This window comes from Brachycentrus maculatus, unplaced genomic scaffold, assembly GCF_059751285.1.
Source record: "Brachycentrus maculatus isolate JH-2025_06_01 unplaced genomic scaffold, ASM5975128v1 h1tg000085l, whole genome shotgun sequence".
Lineage (NCBI taxonomy): Eukaryota > Metazoa > Arthropoda > Insecta > Trichoptera > Brachycentridae > Brachycentrus > Brachycentrus maculatus.
The window spans coordinates 460,105-482,230 of NW_028280839.1; the positions used below are offsets into that span (position 1 = coordinate 460,105).

The 22,126-nt window shown below is 33.5% G+C and overlaps 1 protein-coding gene across 1 annotated transcript; it reads right to left on the reverse strand.

The window, feature by feature from the left end:
• Positions 1–655: 655 nt before the first annotated feature.
• On the reverse strand, positions 656–21,801 carry Ankle2 (ankyrin repeat and LEM domain-containing protein 2). Its single transcript, XM_088257589.1, has 11 exons — positions 21,145–21,801; positions 19,736–19,930; positions 18,077–18,261; positions 16,937–17,074; positions 13,420–13,593; positions 10,751–10,903; positions 9,201–9,400; positions 5,545–6,650; positions 4,636–4,951; positions 3,905–4,036; positions 656–2,973 (listed from the first exon to the last, which is right to left on the reverse strand). The coding sequence occupies exons 1-11, from the start codon at positions 21,368–21,370 to the stop codon at positions 2,598–2,600; spliced, it is 3,201 nt and encodes a 1,066-aa protein (XP_088113715.1). The 5' UTR covers positions 21,371–21,801; the 3' UTR covers positions 656–2,597.
• Between the last annotated feature and the right edge of the window lie 325 nt (positions 21,802–22,126).

Sequence of the window (22,126 nt, forward strand, 5' to 3'; positions counted from 1 at the left end):
GGAGATAGATCCTATATCTATAATTATATGCGCCTTCAAGATATGATCTAATTTATATAAGAAAATGTCATTAATTGTACGGGCTATAGTTGTTACATATCAAATAAGAGGCATATATTATACAGCTATGGCATTAATCATCGTTTCAAAGAAAAAAGTAACAGTCATTCTTAGAAATATTTTATTTATCCATTAGATATGTTTTATTTATACAAAAACTATAATAAACTTATAAACATTATAAAAATAAGACAGAAACATTGTTTTTAACCACTTTTATTTAATACTATCTTTCAAACCAGCTTTGACAAATACCTTCTTCAGGGATGATAGATACTCTGGTAAGATGGTATCTTTCCATCCGTAAAGAGCCGTTGAGACAATATTTTGTGAAAATTTCACTATATAAGTGAACCAAATATTATTGCTTTTAAAATAACGAGGTATTTATCAAAACCACGTGGAAAATAGTTACAAATAAAAATTATCAAAAACAAAGTTTGTGTTTAATTTTAATTAGTTAGTGCCGAATAAACAAAATCTAATAACTTAATCTACATTTGAGATAAATTGTATGTCTTTTAATATTAAATATAAAGGCTTCTCTTTCTCTCTCTGTATTTCAATTGATACAGTAAATTTCTGATTCATAATATTGTTTTTTTTTTTTTTTTATAACCTGCAGCTTATTTGTTTTTCAAGTAATGCCAAACCAACTTCAAGGTCGCAAATGTGAGAAAACATTTTAAAATCGTAAAATTTAGAAGTGTAACTTAATCTGTTTATATAGCTACTGATCCTCCATATTGTAATTCTAAATACATGTGTTTAGGTATTATTTTTTCTATGGTTAACAATAAATAATTTAAAAACCATAGATAATTTTTAAAATATTTTAAATTATCAGCACACTGTCGATAAAAACTGGAAACTGCAGATTTGCGAATTTGTTACTGGAATGACAATAAGTTCAAAATTATTTTTAAAAAAAACACATTTGAAATGAAAACGGATAAAAGTTAATTTGAAATGAATTTTTACGATAAATCCATTTTTTATGTCTCCTGCATTTTTCAATTTATTTATGATACATGAAGTGTCAGCATGCAGCCAAATTGTTTTTAAGTAATTAATTACGTTTAGTAAGTAACAAAATTATTCCATTTGAAATGCGTACGAATAAAGCTTGTTAATTCAAACTCATGTATTTTATTATCTTTTTTATTTAGTCAAGATAAGATATTTACAATGTTAGTTTATGCGCAGTTAAATCATTTATATAAAATTGTAAGTAATTTATACAGATAATCAAAAATATAATTTAGTATCTTAAAATTAAAATAAATGGTCCCTTCAAACATATTTCCAACAAAAACCGTTCAATAAGATTTTTAAATTTTAAATTCCGGAAGAAAAAAAACACAAAAATTAAAAATAGTCAACAGATCTGTTAATTATGTTGGAATGTTTTCTTTTATTGAAAGAATCTTTAATTTATTACTTGCAACAAAAACATGCCTTTTAATATTTTTTTTTGTTCTTAAAAGATATATTAATTGTGAATTAACAAGCTTTTTCTGCACTGACTAAGGTATTAACCTATATAGATCACTCGTAAAAGAGTGGAGGCTTAGTAAAAAAAGGTTAATATTCACAAGGCGATATTTAATAAAAAATGTTTTAACATCTTGGTGACCAAGTTCTTGCAAACTAAACTGTATCCTAGGAGTGAGTTGTATACAAACAAACAAAATCAGTGTCATAATTAATGAAAAAGTAACCAACATAGTGAAAACAAATGTGATAAATTATGAGTTTTGGTAATTCTCAACTATTGGTTCTGCCAACAAAAAAGGTGGTAAATATTACAAGATTCAATTGCAAAGTTGGTATTACAGGTAAGTCCCGTTTTCTTAATAAATTTAAATGGTTAAGTTATAAGCACGGATGCAATCCCTTGTCCATACTCTATAGGGACTAATTTTATATGGAAAATTCGCCCATACTCTTCCAAAAGGTTATAAAATAGTTTTACATAGTAAAGTTTTGTGCGTATCTCAAAGATTCAAGTAGAAATCGACTAGTAGTAAATAGTCAGTGTCTTAAAATACAAATAAAACGCTGTGTGACATGTTGATTTATTCAATAGATCATTTATAAACTGTTGAAGAGATGTCTCGAAAGCAAGTTCTGACTCCAGACCTATTCTTTCAAAATGACGACTTTTGCAAGCAAATCATTTTGAGGTGCTTCACTTTAATGTATAGATTCTTTCATTTATTAATAAATTACTCAATTTATTCAATAAATTACTGTAATTTCATCCATGAGGCAATTTTTTCCCTATTTTCTAGCAAGTGAAATAATTTGTAAAAGAATCTCACGTGATTTATGACAGATTCAACTAACTTGCTAATTTCAAACACAGATGTCACTTATGTTCATTTGAAAAACTTTGTGTTGTCACTTTGTGTTGCCAGGAAAAAAAATTAAGCGTCTACAACTCGTTTTTGGGGATGCTAGGAAAGACCTCAAATAAAATCAATATTGAACAATCAAGATTTCATGCAGCATTTTAAAAATTAAATGGACAATATTCAAAACCCGAAACTGACATTCGGCCTGATATTTTTATTTACAAAGGCAGACCGCGGCGAGTTTGGACCGGTTACTCTCATCCACTTGGACTTTTGCATAGGGGGAGTGGTGCTATTTTTAAACGAATCATCTTTACTGATATTGCCCAATTTGGGGGTCAGCATCGCCAGGGGGTTGACAATCGTTCCGTTGGCGCGTTTCGGAGTCGTGTTCAAGTTGCTTTCGATGGTTTGATCTTTGCTGAGCGTGTAGATGCTGGTGATCTTCTTAGACGGAGTGCTAGTCCCAAAGTTGGAAATGTGTCCGATGTTGAAAGAACATGTTATTGGAGAATTCATTTCGTCGGAGCTGTCATCTGGTTGATCTGAAGGCCAACTGGAACAAAAATACAAAAATTCTTAAGATCTTATATACAGAGAAAGCTTTAATTCCTCGTTAAACAACAAAACTACCCGCTTTTGCCTTTATGGTAACTGCAGGTAGAGAACAACCGTCAGTGGGTGGTCTATTCCGGTTAAGACTGAGATCTTGAGTGTTCAAATTATATTATCGGCCGTGCTAGGGCCTAGATGACTTTCCGCACTCAATTTTTTTTAGAATATATATTGGAATTTGACTTTTTGTTAGAATATATATCTCTCTGACCCTTATCCGCACCCAATGGTGCATAGGGCACTGCATCGTATTGACGCAATGTTATCTTGATCGTTAATTATATGAAGGCAAGGTGATCACTTCCGAGCTTCAGGGACCAGTCCAGAGTAACATTGAATAAATATTAGAGTGTATATATATATATATATATATATATATATATATATATATATATATATATATATATATATATATATGTATATGTATATGTATATATGTATATATGTATATATGTATATATGTATATATGTATATATGTATATATGTATATATGTATATATGTATATATGTATATATGTATATATGTATATATGTATATATGTATATATGTATATATATATATATATTTATATAGTATTTATATTTAAAAGTTTTTTATTAACTCCTTACCCTTCAATAACTCTTTTCTTTTCAAAACCATTAATGTATTTATTTTAACTTATTTTTTCAATACAAAAACGTTTTAAGCAAAAAATTCAACTACGTCAAATGTTACCTGGGTTTAAAGAAAATTAAGTTGCGATTTATCATATATCGGGCCTTAAATACCCTAAGTATTTGAGATATTTGTCTAGCTCTAAAGCTGAGAAGAACGTCCATAGGATGAAAATTGGATTCCCGGCAGTTAGGTAAAATTTTCCAACATCCTTACCTCTCCATCTGTTCTTGAGAATACAGCCCCACAACATGTCTCCAGCTGTATACGTACGGGTACTTAGTCCGGTCAATTGCAATGTCCTTAGTCACATCGTACGCCGCCTTATCCATCTTGTGAGGCTCATCCCTGAAAAAAAAAATTATTGTATTCTTTTTAACACACTTGGGGGATGGGAAAGGTCTTATATTTCTACCCGTCTGGTCAATTGATGCTTGGCAACAGGAAGGGAATTTTTACCTTCTGCGCTGGGCTCATTTCAAAGTAAGAAAAGAAGGAATTACCAATCTCTTTGTTGAGGTCTAAACTATATGTAAACAATTATCAAATCATCGTGCAACGTCTCGAAACATGTGTCACAATGGATTATAAGAAATAGTAGTGTTTACTAAGTAAAACTTAAATTCAAAATACATAGATAATACAAAGTGACTGCTGAATCAATTCATGAAAAAATATAATGCAATAATGGACAACGTGATCATTTAGGCCAGCCAGTGTCCGGTTATATGCTCTGGGATGCTCAAGACTTTCATATTCCCTATGTATAAAAAACAGAGTGGTCATCTCTGTTGCAATTATAGCGAACACCTATAGTATATATTTTTTAATAATAGTTTACATCATCTTCTAAGGCTCTTTTGGTTGTAATTTAGAGATATTGAACTATATTATCACAACCAGAGATGATCTTTAATAATCATGTTAAAAATACAATATAGACTCACCCATAAATATAAACAGTCGAAGGGGCAATTTCTATATCCCCTTTCTCTCCAAAATCTTCAGGAATATCCTCGTAATCAGACTCTTCACTGAGAAATTCAGTGACCACACTCGACGAAGGAGTCACAAATACTTCGTTGTCAGAATCGTTCAGATCTTCGTAAATAAAAAGATCGGGACTCTCTCTCAACTCATTTATATCATTGTTTATTTTATCTGTACTTGGACTTGATGATAAAAGGTCCGTGATACGTATATTGTGATTTTTATCACTCTTTGGGTATGATCCTGAACTGATTCTTTCCCCTCGGTCATTATCTGCAAAATAAAATAGAGAATAACATATAAACAATACTAAATAAATAACAGACTCCCTCCATATTGCAATACATGGCCAACCTCACGGTAAACGACTTCCGGGCAGACCACCAAGTAGTGTGATGTTTAGTTACGTAATTAGTTAGAATAAGGACCATCGGGATAAAAGAAATATGCGAGATCGAAGATGTCGTTAGGTGGGGAAGGTAACAAAGAAAACAATGGTATGCGCATGCGAGGAGAATGGGACCATCCAGACTCCCCCACATTGCACTGCACGGCCAACCCTTTATTTCATCATGTAAGTTAGTAAAATTTCATTAGTATTGAATAAAAATCACAAGGGTAAATAAAAAATCCACAAATATTCACACATTGTTTGTTGAGAGCAGGAGACGCTTATAAGCATTCTATTTATGTACTTTTGGTAGAGCGCAAGAGATGACAAAAAACATTATACAGATTGGAATCGGGTTTGCGATTAGTATACTGTGGGTCGGGCGGCAGACTGTCCGAGTATAATTAGAGTCGGGGTTGATGAAAAAACTGCCCGATAACAATGTGTTGACATAAAATTAGTACAAAGAGCTTACCGTTATCAAACATCAGTTTTCTGGATACTATATCGATACCCTTAGGACTAGTTGAGGGCTCGATCGCATCCATCCGCGACTTCATCTGATTTCTCTTCATGGACGCATTCTTCCGGTGACTTCTGGAGAACTGCTCCGTCTGCCAGTTGCAGTGGCATTTATACAGATCCGACCATATATCTATGCACTCCTCCTCGGTTCTATACGTCCTGATGGGATCCTGGGCATTGGTATTCGATACCCATTCCAAAATACTGCTGGCGATACAGCTCACTTGGGCATTGATGTCCTTTTGTCTCTTATCTCCAAACTTGATGTTTTCTTTTGGGCTCGATCGATAAGGCATGATGGTATCATCTTCATCGGACGAATAAGAGTCCAGGTATCTACTGCTGAAGTGCGCTACCTCTTTCAACGGCGACTTCAAAGAATCCAAGTCGTCTTTGTATTTGAGTTCGGCCACTAGGGTTTGAGTGATGAGCTGCGCGACTCGCGAGTGGATCAGATGAAAGTCGACCGTGTGAAACCGTGGATCTTCCATGAAACTCGCAACAGTCTGTTGCAAGTGTTTCGTCTCCGTCTTGAGACATTCGAGGACCATTTCGGGCTCAGTGGCAAGCGAGTGCGTCAAGCCGAGAGCTATTCTTTTGGCGAATACTAGGCACGATTTTTCTACGTTCAAATACGGATTTAGTCCGGGGTTTAAAAATAAACTAGCCGCGCATTCATCTTCCGCGATTTGTTGCGACCGTTTTAAATCCGGTAATGTCCTGACTAGCCCGCAAGTTGATTTGTAATCATTGTTATGATTTTCGTACAAATTGCAGGATTTCAACGCGTTGCAGAGGTCGCTCATAGGACTTAGTATATTTTCCGGGGTCTGTTGTTCTATTTTGGGATTAAAACTTTGGGGGGGTAGTTTTGGGGAGCACTGAAAGCTATCTGAAAGTATGACGGAGTTGGAAGAGTTGTTCCACTGCGCTACGAATTTCGTCTTTAAATAATCTTCCAGAAGACCGAGCCCTTCGTCCGTAGTGAGGTCGGTAAACGTGTCCAAGAATGGCCAATATTCTCTCCAACCAACATTCATCTTTTGCGCCAAATTCCTGTTGAAAATAATACAAACATTTTGAATATACATAGATATTAAATTCAAACACATATTAACAAAATGTAAAATTATCAAATCCAATTTCATGAAGAAGCAACTCCTAAAATATAACGTCACCATTTTCCCTTTCAAAATTATTGTTTTACCGTCCCACTAAAATACATAAATATTTACCTACAAGATGTAATGGAATATCATACGTACCATGTATCAAGGCAGTTATTTATTAATTTTTAATCATACACGTAATTACAAATAACAATAATGTATTTTCCGTGCCGAGGGCACAATTAACCTTACTTTTTGCCAGATTAACCCTTACTGGTCCAATGTCGAATCTCATTCGACATAGATTTTTTCCTCTTAGGTCCCATGCCGGATGTTATTCAACATTTTTTTCATCATTAGTATTATTTATTTAAATTCTAAGCTTACATTTTTGTCACTCGTATCTATTACAACAGTATGTGGAGCAGAGGACAAAATATTTTTTCCAATTGGAATGTAACAGTCTACCTAGATTTTTTTTATTTAATTTTGGGGGACCGGAAAAGGTTAAAACAGGTAAATAAACTAACCATTTTTTTATATTCTACAGTATCTACTCAATGAATTAGGGCCACCCATTATTTTTTTGAATACTCTGAAATCTTTTGGATTATTACATTTATTTTACATAAATACTTTAAGTTTTTTATTGACATCTAATATCATGTATATTACCTTCAATAATATGTAAAATATACCTGGATTATTTAAGCGTTTACAAAATTTTAAACCCTTTTTCTGAGAAAGGTCCCTAATTAGCACAGGTAGACAGATAGTTGAAAGTTCAAAAAAAAGCCCTATCTCATTTATTAGTGAAGTTTCTTGAGTTCTGATTGTTGTTTTGTTCAGAGAGGTTATATAGTTATCGTGTCTTGTGAAAAAAACTTAATTTTTAATTTTAGTTCATAAAGTATAATTTTTTTTTGTAAACACAAGTGTTTTTTTTGAAAAGGACAAAATGGGAAAAAGTAAAGACATTTCTGAGGAAAAAAAGTCTAGTGTTATAGTGCTACTGAAATTAGGAATACTATCTAATAGAGAAATTTCAAAAAAAGAAAACGTTTCTCGTCAAACAGTGGACAAAATTTCAAAATCAATAAAAAATCAGTCACCCGCCACCAGCAATCAGCGAAAGAACTGTCGTAAGATTAGAAAAACAACACCGAGGACTGATCAAAAAATCGTTCAAAGTGCCTTAGAAAACCGAAGTGCATCAGCAAAAACATTAAAAATAAAATTGGAAGAAGAGGGTATAAATATATCGGTATCAACACTGAGGCGACGTCTTTACGAAGTAAATCTGAAATGCAGGCGCCCTGTAAAAGTACCAAAATTGACACCACGAATGAAAGCGGATCGATTAAAATGGGCCAGGCTACATCGAAATTACTCGGTAGATGATTGGAAAAAGGTATTTATTTAAATTGAATTTTCAACATATCATTTTAGTCAATAAACTTATATATTTGAATTAAACTTAAATTTTCATTATTTTTCAGGTCATCTTTAGTGATGAGTGCCGGTTAGAAGCCGTGACAGAGAGCCGTCGATTCGTCAGGAGAACACCAATGGAACGTTACAATGAGGCCTGTGTGGTTAAAGTTATCAAACACCCCCCTGCAACAATGATATGGTCATGTATTATTAACGATTTACCTGGGCCGTTGTTTTTCGTGGAAGGAACAATGAACCAAAATTCCTATAAGCAGGTCCTCGAACGAATTTTATTGCCCTTCTACCATACACTCGACCCAACAGAAGGTCCATACACCTTCATGCAGGATGGGGCACCTTGCCACCGGGCTAAATCAATAATAAAAATTTTGTCTAACAAAAATCTGCCTTTGCTCCCCTGGCCTGGAAATTCTCCGGACCTTAATCCTATAGAAAACGTATGGAGCATGTTAAAAAATAAGGTATACTCATTCCCAAATCCGACAGTAGACTGTCTAAAAAAAAAATTCAAAAAATTAGGTCAGAAGACGAAGAAATAAAAAACACGATAAAACAGTGCATTTTAAGTATGCCAAAAAGAATTGAGGCAGTTATTTCTGCCAAAGGTGGAAATAATAAATACTAACTATATTTATATGAAAATATATGCATAATTTAAGCGTAATAAAGTGTTCTTGTGTAAATAAAATTCAATGTTGTTTTATTCAAGGTTTTCTCTGAGTTATTCCTGTTTGAATTGAGAAATTGCGCGAAATTCTGCGTGGCCCTAATTCATTGAGTAGATACTGTATTTTTAAAACTGAGTGGAAACTTTGGGTTGTTTTTTTTTATTGTCTTTTTAAATTTTGTCAAACATAATCAATGATTTATTCATTTTACACTTTTTCGCACATGGCTCCTGAGAGTCAACAATTTATTAGCGAATATAAAAATTTGAATGGATCTGTTACAAAGTCAAGCTTTAACAGGATCACAGAATATCACAAGAGTGGTTGGAGTGTATACATTAGTGCAAAAGGCGGTTAAATAATGACATGCACACCTTCCAGCTTTCTCCAAGCCCTTGTGCACGTCTTCGAGTCGGAACTTGGCGGCGGCGAGCGGCTCCCTCCCCGCCCCTGTCCCTCCGCCCCGCGGGGGGGTCTTCCACTTCCTGCGGAACTTGACGGCCTCCTCGCGCTCCATGGGGCCCGCAAAGGCCCGGATCTCCAACCGGGGGCTGATGGGATCCACGTTGAGCACCTGAACATGCAATCATTTTTTTTTTTGACATCTCAACGTAGAAGAAGAGTATGAATAGATGTCTGGGTATTACAGGGCTTACGACGGTTTAAATGATCACTTTACACACGTGTAACATTTACCAATTTAACCATGATTGACAACCATACTACTCAAAGTCTTGGAAGTATATACGATCCAATTTCCAAACATTGTATGTACTTGAATCACCAGAATTTTCACCAGAGACATCTATTGGTGAGATGAAGAAGCTTTTTTTACTGAGCAGAAACTTTTTTATATTATTTTGAGAAATAAAAAGACTTTGTGTTTTCATCCAGTCACATTTTTATAAACCAACTAGTTTCGGCAACAACCTGTTGCCCTCTTCAGGGTTTAATTTATGACTTTATGTCATAAATCAAATAAAAATGTGAGTGGATCAAAACACAAACCTTTTATTTCTCAAAATAATATATCAATATGATCCACAAAGTTAATGCTTTCAATATTCAAAACAGAAACTCTTTTATTTGTATGTGATTTAAAAAATAGCTCATATAATTGGAGATAATCCAGATTTGTGAACAAGTGTTTGGACACACTCAAAATGTCGTAAATGACATCTCTATATTTATTTTTTTTAAATTTGCGGCAGTTGATTTAGTTATGAAATTGGCCTAAGATCCTTTCTGGTTTGGAGTATACTTTAGTTTGTGAAATTTTGGAAAGCTTAATTCCACATTCCGAAGCCCCATTCCCAACTCACTTAAGACTCGAGTGTTTAACCAATGCATTCTACCCGTCCTAACCTATGGCGCGGAAACAATGACTCTGACCAAGCAATCCTCCCATAAGTTGCAAGAATTATGCTTGGAATAACATTCATCATCATCTTCTAAAGGCAGCGCCTTGTTGTGTCAGCCACTTGTCTCTGTCAGTCGCCATCCTCTTGAGCTGCGAATAGGAGGAGACGTCCATGAGCCGCTTCAAATCCTAAATAACAATAAGAGACAGAAAAAGGAAGGATTGGATCAGACGCCAGACACAGGTCTGTGACGTGGTAGAGCGAATTGCTTGGCTGAAGTGGAAATGGGCCGGTCACATAGCCAGAATGACCGACGACAGATGGAGGAAACGCGTTCTGGTGTGGAGACCGAGGAACCAGAGGCCTCAAGGACGTCCACCGATGAGATGGGTGGACGACATCAGGAAGTTTGCTGGAAGACAGTGGATGGGGACGGCGCAGGATCGGGAAGAGTGGAGGCGGAAGGGGGAGGCCTATGTCCAGCAGTGGACCTCAACGGGCTGATATGATGATTAGTTTGTGAGATAGCTGTAGAGAGACATAAGGAGGTTTCAGTAACATACAGGCGGGAGAGCGGGAGAGAAGGGCTCCCCTATGACTGGCTGCCTGGTAGCGTCCTCGCTGTGCAGTACGGGAACGTAGAATCTTTCGCGGAGCATGTGACTGATTTCCGAGATGAGGGAAGCGTTGTTGCTATCAGCGCGCTGGCAGATTATCTAGAAACACAAACAAAACTTATTATTCCATCAAGAAAATACAAATAATTATGTTTAAATACTTGTTCACAAATCTGGATTATTCCGCTTCAGGTAGAGACTGACCGGAGCATTTCGTCGTAACGTAACACGTTACGATGCGAGCATTCAGGCAGTCAGTACAACGAGCAGAGCGCTACATCCATAGTTTCGGATGCTCAGTGATGCTCGCCGCGAGCGATGTTACGAAGTTATGTTACGACGAAATTCTCCGGTCAGTCTCCACCTTTAGGAGTTTGTTTTTTTACAATCGGTAGTAAATTTTTGAAATTTTTAAAGATAAGGAGATTTTAAAGGAGGATTTAAAGGATTTGATCATCTTTATTTTAATTGTAAGAATAATTCACAATTTGTGATGTTATTATTTGTTTCGACAATCAAGAATAAAAATTTCAAACCTTTCTACCCTTTTTTTTTATACATTTTTTAATATCTCGACATAAACGAAGTAGAATACGGAAATATAAATGTTGTAAATAAAATAACTGGTCAAATTATAAGCTACATAAAAAATGAATAATCATGTTTTCTGGCGGGGCTCAAGTATGTGAATTTAATCCAAGATTTGGACCTTACATACAAAAAGAAAGAGTCTTTGCTGATAAAAGCTTTCCCTATTCCAGCATAGATGTCGGTAGTGAACTCACGTGAACTGTGTCACGAGTTTGATCAATATATCTAGGGGTTCCGAAAATTGAGTAGCGTGGTTGTCAATCATGGGTAGAATTGGTGAATGTTACATGTTTGTAAATGGATCACTTGACCAAGCCTATGACGGTCGTAAGCCCTGTAAATGCCCAGACTTCCATATTCTTATTTATTGATTTGGCGTTTAATTTGTAGAACTCCATTTTAATTTATGTATTAATTTAATCAAACACAGATTTTTTGGGTCTACTTAGTTGTATTTTTATGTGTTTTTACGTGTGACAGTTGTTTCGCCTAGTTAGGGCATTTTCAAAAATTCATTTAACAATGTCATAATATTAATTTTAATGTGTTTTTTTAATAAAACACAACCTAGTAGACAAAAAAAATGTGTTTGATTTAAAATTAATACATAAATTCCATATTCTTTTTCATCTGTGTTGAGATGTCAAAAAGTGTACACAAATAATTATTATTACTATACATATTTTTGATATCCTTAAAAATGTGTCAATCAGAGATGGCGCCGGTATCAAAACCAGTCGGTAAAACAGAGATCGATCAGTACAAAACGTTACAAATGCACATAGCAAGTAGGCATCGATCGATGATTTACTAAACTTATTTTTTATTCAAGGGCATCAATTCTGTTTTTCTCTGGATAAAAATAATTATTACTTCAACACAAACAGAGCTTTACTACATCTGAGTCAACAGTTTAATTTTAAATAAATTATAAATAAAAATATCTCTATTAACCTTTTTACATCCAGTAATATCTTTAATTGAATAGATTTTTTAAAGTTTTTTGTTATAAAGCTGAATGCGCAAATTATTGTATTATTTGTTTGTCCACCTCACAGTATAACGGCTAACGCATTTGGCTACCATGCTGGAGGTCCTGGGTGTAATTCCCAGGAGGGTCAAAATAAATGTGTTTTTTCATTCTAATACTTATTTTATTCTAATTTTTATTTTGTCCGCCTCCGTAGTATAATGGTCAGCACGGTCAGCTACCGTTATGAAGGTCTTGGGTTTGATTTCCTGGAGGGGGTCAAATAAATATAAGTGATTTTTTCACTCTGGACTGTTACCTGAAGCGGAGGGCTGATCACCTTTCCTACATGTGTTAACAATCAAGCTAATACTGCGTTTACATGATGCAGTGCCCTATGCAGATTGGATGCGGTTAAGTGTTATAAGAAGAAGAATTGCTTTAAATGAAAATTACCTTTTCATTCAGTTAAATTTTTAAGTAAGCAATCTAGTAATCTGGTAAAAACACTTGATTTCTGAGCTATTTTTCCAAATGAAATAGTACCCATAATATTTCGTTTCATTCAAGCATCCCAGGCATAATGAGTGCAAAAGGGATACAGATAAACCATTGAAAAATGAATGAACTGAAAAAATTTATTCATTTTTAATGAATATTCAAACCCTCATCCGCACCGCAATGGTGCATAGGGCACTGCATCATATAAACGCAGTGTTATCTTGATCATTTACCCATGAAGGAAAGGCGATCGGCCCTCCGCTTCAGATACCAGTTTAGGGTAATATTGATTACATATTAGAGTAAAAAAAATACCTTACATTTATTTGACCCCCTGGGAATCAAACCCGGGACCTTTAGTATGGTAGCCGAGCGTGCTGACGAATACACTACAGAGGCGGACAGAAAAAATACTTTATGTAAAAATATTTATGTTATTGATTAGTTATATTTTCTCATTTAAAAAAAAAAAAAATTATAATAATTTAAAAAAACGTTGGATCTTAATTCATCACTGGGTATTCCGGCACCAAAAATTGACAATATCACTTACGTCTTTGGGCTGGTCCCCAAATTTGTTCTTCACATTGAGACTGCACTGAGGAAATGAAACCAGGAGGTCCACTATTTCCTTGGCACCATATTTGACAGCAAAGTGTAGGGGCGTCTCGTTCATGGCCTTATCCGGCATGTTCAAGTATAGATCTAGCAATATACCAGCTCGGGTCTGAAAGAAAAAAAAAACCTTTTAACCTAGCCGGCTCGAACAGGGGGATCGAAATCCCCAATTAATGAATTTAATTTGGATAACTTTAGTATTATAAGAGCTACTTACTCCATATTTTTTGTAATCTCAAAAATAATATGAAGGCCCCAACATACGTTAAATCGCAACTTAATTTTATCAAAATCCAGGTAACATTTAACGTAATTAATTTTTTGCTTAACACACCGTTTTTGCATTAAAAAAATATGTTTTTCTTCGAAATAATTATATGGTTTTGAATTATTGAAATGTAAGGAGTCAAAAAAAGTTATAAAATTAGTTTTTCTACATATACTCTAAAAAACAAAAAATATCCAATATATATATATATATATATATATATATATATATATATATATATATATATATATATATATATATATATATATTTGTCCGCCTCCGTAGTGTTGGTCAGCACGCTCGGCTACCGTTCTGGAGGTCCCGGGTTCGATTCCCAAGGGGGGTAAAATAAATATAAGTGATTTTTTCACTGTAATATTTATTCAATATTACCATGGACTGGTACCTGAAGCGGAGGGCTGATCACCTTTCCTTCATGTGTAAACGATTAAGATAACACTCAATAATATAACACAGTGCCCTATGCACCATTGGGGTGCGGATAAGGGTTTTATTATTATTAATATATATATATATATATATATATATATATATATATATATATATATATATATATATATATATATATATATATATATATATATATATATATATATATATATATATATATATATATATATATATATATATATATATATATATATATATATATATATATATATATATATATAACGTGGTAATATTTTCCTTTTGAAAATTAAGTGTAAATAATATGTAAAGTGGGTGTATAATAATAAAATAAACAATGTGTTGCTTTGTAATTAAAGTTTATTCTTAATTTATCTTTATAATATATCTATCTATCTATCTATCTATCTATCTGATTCTGACAGTTAATCATATTATCGGAAGTCTTTTGTTTTATTCTGAGCGACGCATGCGGCATCTGGTGGTAGAACTGTTTTATGTAGGTACTTTTTGTAAGTACTTAATAAAATGTATAGGTAGGTACCTAGTTATTTTATTACATCTCCCCCCTTGGGGATGAAAATTCATAGTAAAATTTTCACTCGTCCTCCGGATCATCTTCTTGTAGTGAGGGGACTGGTATAAGTTTAGTGATATGATAAAGTTTTTTTTTTTTTTTTTTCTTTCTTTCTTTTTTTTCCTTCTTTTTTTTTCTTTCTTGTTTTTTTTTTCTTTCTTTCTTTTTTTTTTTTCGTTTTTTTTTCTTTCTTTTTTTGTATTTTTTTTTTCTTGACCCTTTTAAAGTAGACACAGTTTTTTTCAATCCATTTGTTTTTTTCTTTTGAATTCCTTCATTTTTATTCAGATCTCTTAAAGTATCTTCTAATATAACCAAATGTACAACTTTTAATTGTTCATCTGCATTTTCATTCGATTCTAAAACTGGATTCCTGCTTAGACAATCTACTTCTAAATTCTTCTTTCCTGGAGTATATTTTGTTTTATATTTTGTAGTATTTTTTTCTACTTTATTTTTATTTTCATTCTTCAAGCACTGTTTCTGTGTTATTTGTATGTCTTCATTTTTATTCTGATCTTTTAAAATATCTTCTAATTTAACCAAATTAACAACTTTTAATTGTTCATCTGCATTTTCATTCGATTTTAATACTGGATTCCTGCTTAGACAATCTACTTCTAAATTCTTCTTTCCTGGAGTATATTTTATTTTATCTTTCGTAGAAGTTTTTTCTACTTTATTTTTATTTTCATTTTTCAAGCACTGTTTCTGTGTTATTTGTATGTCTTCATTTTTATTCTGATCTTTTAAAATATCTTCTAATTTAACCAAATTTACAACTTTTAATTGTTCATTTGCATTTTCCTTCGATTCTAATACTGGATTCCTGCTCACACAATCTGCTTCGAAATTCTTCTTTTCTGGAGTATATTTTATTTTATATTTTGTAGAAATTTTTTTCACATGATTTTTATTTTTAATTTTATCACTAGTTCTTAAATTTCCACGTCTTCTTTGACTATCTTCTAATCGTTTTCTTTGATCATCTTCTAATTTTTCTCTCTCACTCCGAACATATTGTAGTAATTGTTTTAATACATCTAATGTTTCATAATCCATTTCCAATTAACAAAATTGTCGTTTTATAACGTGGTAATATTTTCCTTTTGAAAATTAAGTGTAAATAATATGTAAAGTGGGTGTATAATAATAAAATAAACAATGTGTTGCTTTGTAATTAAAGTTTATTCTTAATTTATCTTTATAATATATCTATCTATCTATCTATCTATCTATCTGATTCTGACAGTTAATCATATTATCGGAAGTCTTTTGTTTTATTCTGAGCGACGCATGCGGCATCTGGTGGTAGAACTGTTTTATGTAGGTACTTTTTGTAAGTACTTAATAAAATGTATAGGTAGGTACCTAGTTATTTTATTACATATATATATATATATATATATATATATATATATATATATATATATATATATATATATATATATATATATATATATATATATATATATATATATATATATATATATTTTTTTTATTTTTTATTGGGTGTTAAAAGACATGTGACCTCTCTGGCGGTTACTGGGCGAATGAACCGACTTAACGAATACTGGGCCTTAAATTTTTTTTTAATTTTTAAATTTTTATAATTTTTAATTGTTTAATTTTTCAAATTATGGTTTTTATTAAAAAACATAATCAGTCAGTACCGCGAGATCTACGTACTTATATATCAGCACGTTAATGTTTTGTCTGCTAGCGACATGCTATTTATTTCACACTAATAAATGTGGTATTACCACAGGGAGAGAGCGAGACAATTACACTACTCTGCTTTCGCTTGATCCGATTTCCGGCCTCTCGCTTAGTCAGTGCGCGGCCGTGCGTTCGAAAAGACATCTAGCCTATGACTCAGCTGGCGGCAAGTTTCTGCTTGCTGAGAATTGCGTACTATGATTTCCATACAAATATGAACCGGGGTCTTTTGGTACCCCGCATATCGGATCACGTGTATTTTTTTATGATCAGAATGGGAAAGGTTAACTAAACAAAATACAAATTTATCAATATTTTTATGCCTCTACAAAAAAGTAAAGAACCTCTGAAATAGTGTTTATAGGGGAAGTAATTGATTTTTTTTTAAGCTAGTACCTATTTTAAAATTTTGATACATTCAGATTGGGAGAGACAAAATAAATAAGTGTGTGGATATACCTTTGAGCTCTCAATGTTTTCATCTCCATACAGCAATTGAATGAACTGTGGATCTCCAATGGTGGCGAGAAGGCAGTCACACATGAGAGCTTTAGTCGTCTTAACAGCTACGTGAAGAGCGTTGTAGCGGGAACCTTCCTGTTTATAAATAATAAAACAAATACTAAATTATAGTAAAACCAAACCTGGCAACAATCCAAATATAATAACAAATTAGTAAAAATTGCCCTAGATACAACACACCTTGGCTATAGTGAAATAGTATTCAATGGCATTTTAAAGAAGAAAAAAAAATGCATTATGACTAATGACAAAAACCAACAAAGAGCATGGATAATAGGTACCGCCCTACCTCATTGGACTTATGTAAAACATATGCAGAATAACACTAATGACTGCAGAATGGTACCTGCCAGATAACACTAAACCGTATTGCCTACGGGTGGTAAAAACAAGAATTATTAAACCCCATTGTATGATAATTCGGTGTGTAAACACCCATTTATCATACAAAAATTATTTTATTTTATTTAAATATATCCGCTAAAGCTTATTATGAAACACTAAACTCTAAAAAACGTAAAGATTTTTAAATATAAGCACATATATATCATGGTCATACAGGAGAAAGTGACCAAGTGCATCTCTTACAAAAACGTGATCATTGACTATTTGATATCTTACTAGCTTAATATTCCCCTGAAAAACGTCCCAAATTTTAAACTTGTAAGTATAATATATTGACTTGGTAAAAATGACTATCTGCATTGATGTTTATTTTGTTGCCAAGCAAAAGTGACTTAAATGGCCCTCCTGAACATTTTACGTTTTGGTAGTTGGTCACTTTCTCCTGTACGACTACGATATGCGGAACTCTGAGGCCCCCACGTCAGTGGTTAAGTGAAATTAAATCCACCTCAGTAGCTAAAGGTTAAAAATCTTACATGAAGAGAATGTTAAAATTATTGAAAATAGCCTAATGAAGATCAAGTCAACACCGTATCAATTCAACATAGTGCCCTATGCACCATTGGGTGTGGATAAAGGTCAGAATAATTTCAGTATAATATTTTGTTTTAAAATTCCTTGTCACCGTTTTTTATCGAACTGTGTTGATATTATGAACAATCTGCAGCTGACCTGGAGTATGGATGGAGTGTCCCCACTGCTGACCAGGTAGCGAGGGTTGCCCCACATGGTGCTGCGGACTGCCTCCACGTCCCCCGACTCTATCAGCTTGCGGAACTGGATCATCTCCTGCAGCTTGGGCCCCTTGAACTGCGACGGCTTCTCCCCCCCTGCCAACTGGGAGACCAGAGCAGGCCCTACAGCCAACATCAGATATTATTGTTATTATTGTTATTCAGCAAATCTGTACAATTTTAATCACAGTTTCTTCTTTACAACATTTTGAGTGTGTCCAAATACTTGTTCACAAAATCTGGATTATCTCCAATTACAGGAGTTATTTTCATATTATTTTTTGACATCTCATCAAAGATGAAGAAGAATATGGAAGTCTGGGCATTTACGGGGCTGACGACTGATAAAGCTTCTTTACATCTCAACAATAGATGTCTCTAGTGAAGTTCTAGTGATTCAAGAACAAGGTTTCTAAATTGGTTCATATGTATAGAACTTCCAAGAATTTGAGTAGTGTGGTTGTCAATAATGGGTAGAATTGGTGAATGTTACACGTGTGTAAAGTGATGACTTAAACCAGCCTATGACGGTCGTCAGCCCCGTAAATGCCCAGACTTCCATATTCTTCATCTTTGATGAGATGTCAAAAAATAATATAGTCTCTTCTATTCATTATAACGATGGTGTTGCCTTTAGCCGCCTTTGTAAGAACAAGGTTTTGATTTGATTCAGCATTTTTATGTAGAAATATTTTCAGTTCATTAATCAATGCTTTTTTTGCAACTATCTTTGCAACTTATATGAGGACATGGGCTGTTCGACGTATGAGGAGCTGAAGAGCGTTTCGCCAAATAGACCGGAGTGATGAAGAAGGTGTCATTTGTTGCTGCAGATCAATCCACAGGATTGAGACAAAAGATGGAGAATCAATGCTGTTTCTATATCCACTTCCAAGTCTTCAAAAGCACTCTTTATGTTGTTTTCGTTATAGTTATGTTTCAAAACTGTCGAGAGAACTTTTAATTCTTCACTGTTCAATTTATGAATTAAAGGATTTTTTACGCAGCCGTAAAATATATCACTCACTTCTTTCAAGAGCATCATAAATAAAATATCGTCAAATTTCAGTTGTGCGTCTTTTCGGAAAGCCCAGAAGATGTACTATATCCCAGCAAAAGAGGCATATTTTTAACTTAATATTTACCCGCTACAGGGCAGAAAGTGTTGATTTTGCATTTTGAAGAAAAGGTATTGTTTAATTATTTTTTTAAATATACTAAATATTTTTCAAATGGAGAAAAAACCTTCAGGTTTTACCTTAAAAGATCTGTAACTGGCTTGATATTTATTTTTAATACATTTTACTATAATTTCAAACTTAAAAAACGTTCTCCTGAAAGATCAAGTTTTTTGATTTATGACATTCTTGAAAGGAGTGAGCAATATGATTACTGTTTTTATTGTTATTATTGACATTTAATTTGTTAAGGAGGTTTTTTAGATGGTATTACACAAAGTGAACGATGAATGATAAGGAGAGTGTTATACTTAAGTTACCATACCACAAAGTTAACAAAACTCAAGTGGCAAAAAACAAGTGTTTTATTTATAATTTAAATATTGTCAACATAAGTTGAAATCACGGATTAATAATACCTTCGGGGTTGCCATCGATCAGGTGACTGTCTCCCATACTCTGGTTAGTCCTGTCTAAGGGAGGTTCAGCCCCTCTTAGAGCGAAGGCCACGGCTTCTTGTCTATTCCGGAGTGCCTTAAATCGAGCTTCCTTGTATTTCTTGACTACTTTGAAGGCCGCTTCTCTCTCCGTATAGACATGAAGTTCGTTAGAATCTGTAAAAAAAGCAAGAAAGACACAGTTATACTCTGCTTGGTTTGGCTAATTAGTTCTGCTAACATCTCAGACTGCTTAAAACAATAGTTTGCTAGGATTAAGAATTAAATAATTATTCATGGAGAAATATTAGTACCATTACTATACATCCATGGAATACTTACCATCCAACTCGCAACTCCCTTCATTTCCAATACCTTCCTTATACTATCATTATGGAGTTGAACATGGCAATATGTGAAATTTTCACAAGCACTATTTCTATTATTTTCATATATTTACATTAGATTACAGCGAACCCAGTACTACAGTCTGTTCACAGTTTTTACATCAGATTACAGCGAACCCAGTACTAGTCTGTTCACAGTTTTTACATTAGATTACAGTGAACCCAGTAGTACAGTCTGTTCACAGTTTTTACATCAGATTACAGCAAACCCAATACTAGTCTGTTCACAGTTTTTACATCAGATTACAGTGAATCCAGTACTACAGTCTGTTCACAGTTTTTACATCAGATTACAGCAAACCCAATACTAATCTGTTCACAGTTTTTACATCAGATTACAGCAAACCCAGTACTAAAGTCTGATCACTGTTTTGTATATTTCTTTTCTAGGAACAAGAAAAATCTAGAACGGATTTTGAGTAAATGGAACTTATTTTCTTAACTAGAACCGTTCCACCTTTATTTACAAACATTTGTTAGAAAAAGAAGGTGTTGAGCATCTTATAAGTTATTTTTATTTTATCATCTAATTAACAATAAATAAAACAATTAGTATCTTCTGATAAGAAAATCAGAAAAGTAGTTCAAGGATGTCAGATGTAAATTGATAAGGAAAAAAATAAATACGAACTTAGATATAAAAAAAAACAATAGAGAAAATCACAATGAATATTTTTTATGATGCTAAACTAAGTTTCTAATTGTGTTTATATGAAATGTAAAAGATGGATATTTCAAATTATTAGAAAACGAACATTTTCGCACCCTGCAAATTTCACGAGGGCACAATTGTTTACATTAGCTGGGTGTCATGCAGAAGGGAGCCAAGTGACACATTAGATTTTTTTAAATTAAAATTGGTTAGTTTTTTCTCTATTTAACCATTTATAGCATATAAACATACGTCTTTTGAAACGTTCACAGCATTTGGAGTATTTTTTATGAATTCAATATCTAAGAAAAATAATGTATTATACAAATTACCTTCATCTCCTGTTCGGGATTCGCAGGGAATATAAACACCATAATAAACCTGCGATGGTTCTTCTGTCTGGGGTGATTTTGGAACTGGGTTACCCGTTTTAGGCCCGAGGGGGCTAAAGGATAGTAATCGCGAAAATATTCCCATAGGTTTTTGGCTAGGAGAAATGGGTAAATCTTTATCCTCGCTAGCCTCCGAGGCTAGCTCTTCACTGCTGCCACTAGCCATTACACAATAATATTTACAAAACCGGGCAGAGAGATAAACAAACCACACAAATGCTTTGTTCAAATGTGAAAACTGATGTAAACAGACCACGCAAAAGTGAAACGTCAGTGACGAATCATCGTTCGATAGCGAGCATCAAAATAGAAAACTTTTTTCCAAAATTTTATGTTAGATAAACGGCACAAATGAGAACGAAACGTCCACGGTGCCTAGAAACTAGAAATAAAACTGCTTTTTTAAAACGACACATTACAAGAATGCCCGTTTACTTTATAACAATCGCACATCACAAAAAGTTGACCGTCTCCCGAAGAAACTGTTTTCAAACTGTTTGTCTATTTAGGTACATTTTTAGGCGGGTTCTCTTAAAATGGCGGATTATACGCTTATAACAGCTGATGCGACGTTGCCACGTTGAATTTCTATACCATAGAGTTTAAAATCATGAATGCATAACGTCTTTCTCTTTTTTTTTATAGCTTTTTACTTTTACCCTTCATTGGTGGTCCAACCAATGCCACTCAAATTTATATTTACACTAATAGAGTACATTCCAAAAATTAACGAAAACAAAGTACACGATAAATGATAATTGTAACTGAATGAGGAAGGATACAGCAGGTGCGAATCACCATAATCTCTTTTTTGCATGGATTTTTCGCTACAGGGATTTATAAATATAGGTTTAACGTTAACGGGATTTCATCATATACATTACATTGTAATTATTAAACATTTTTATTGCAACTCCACATA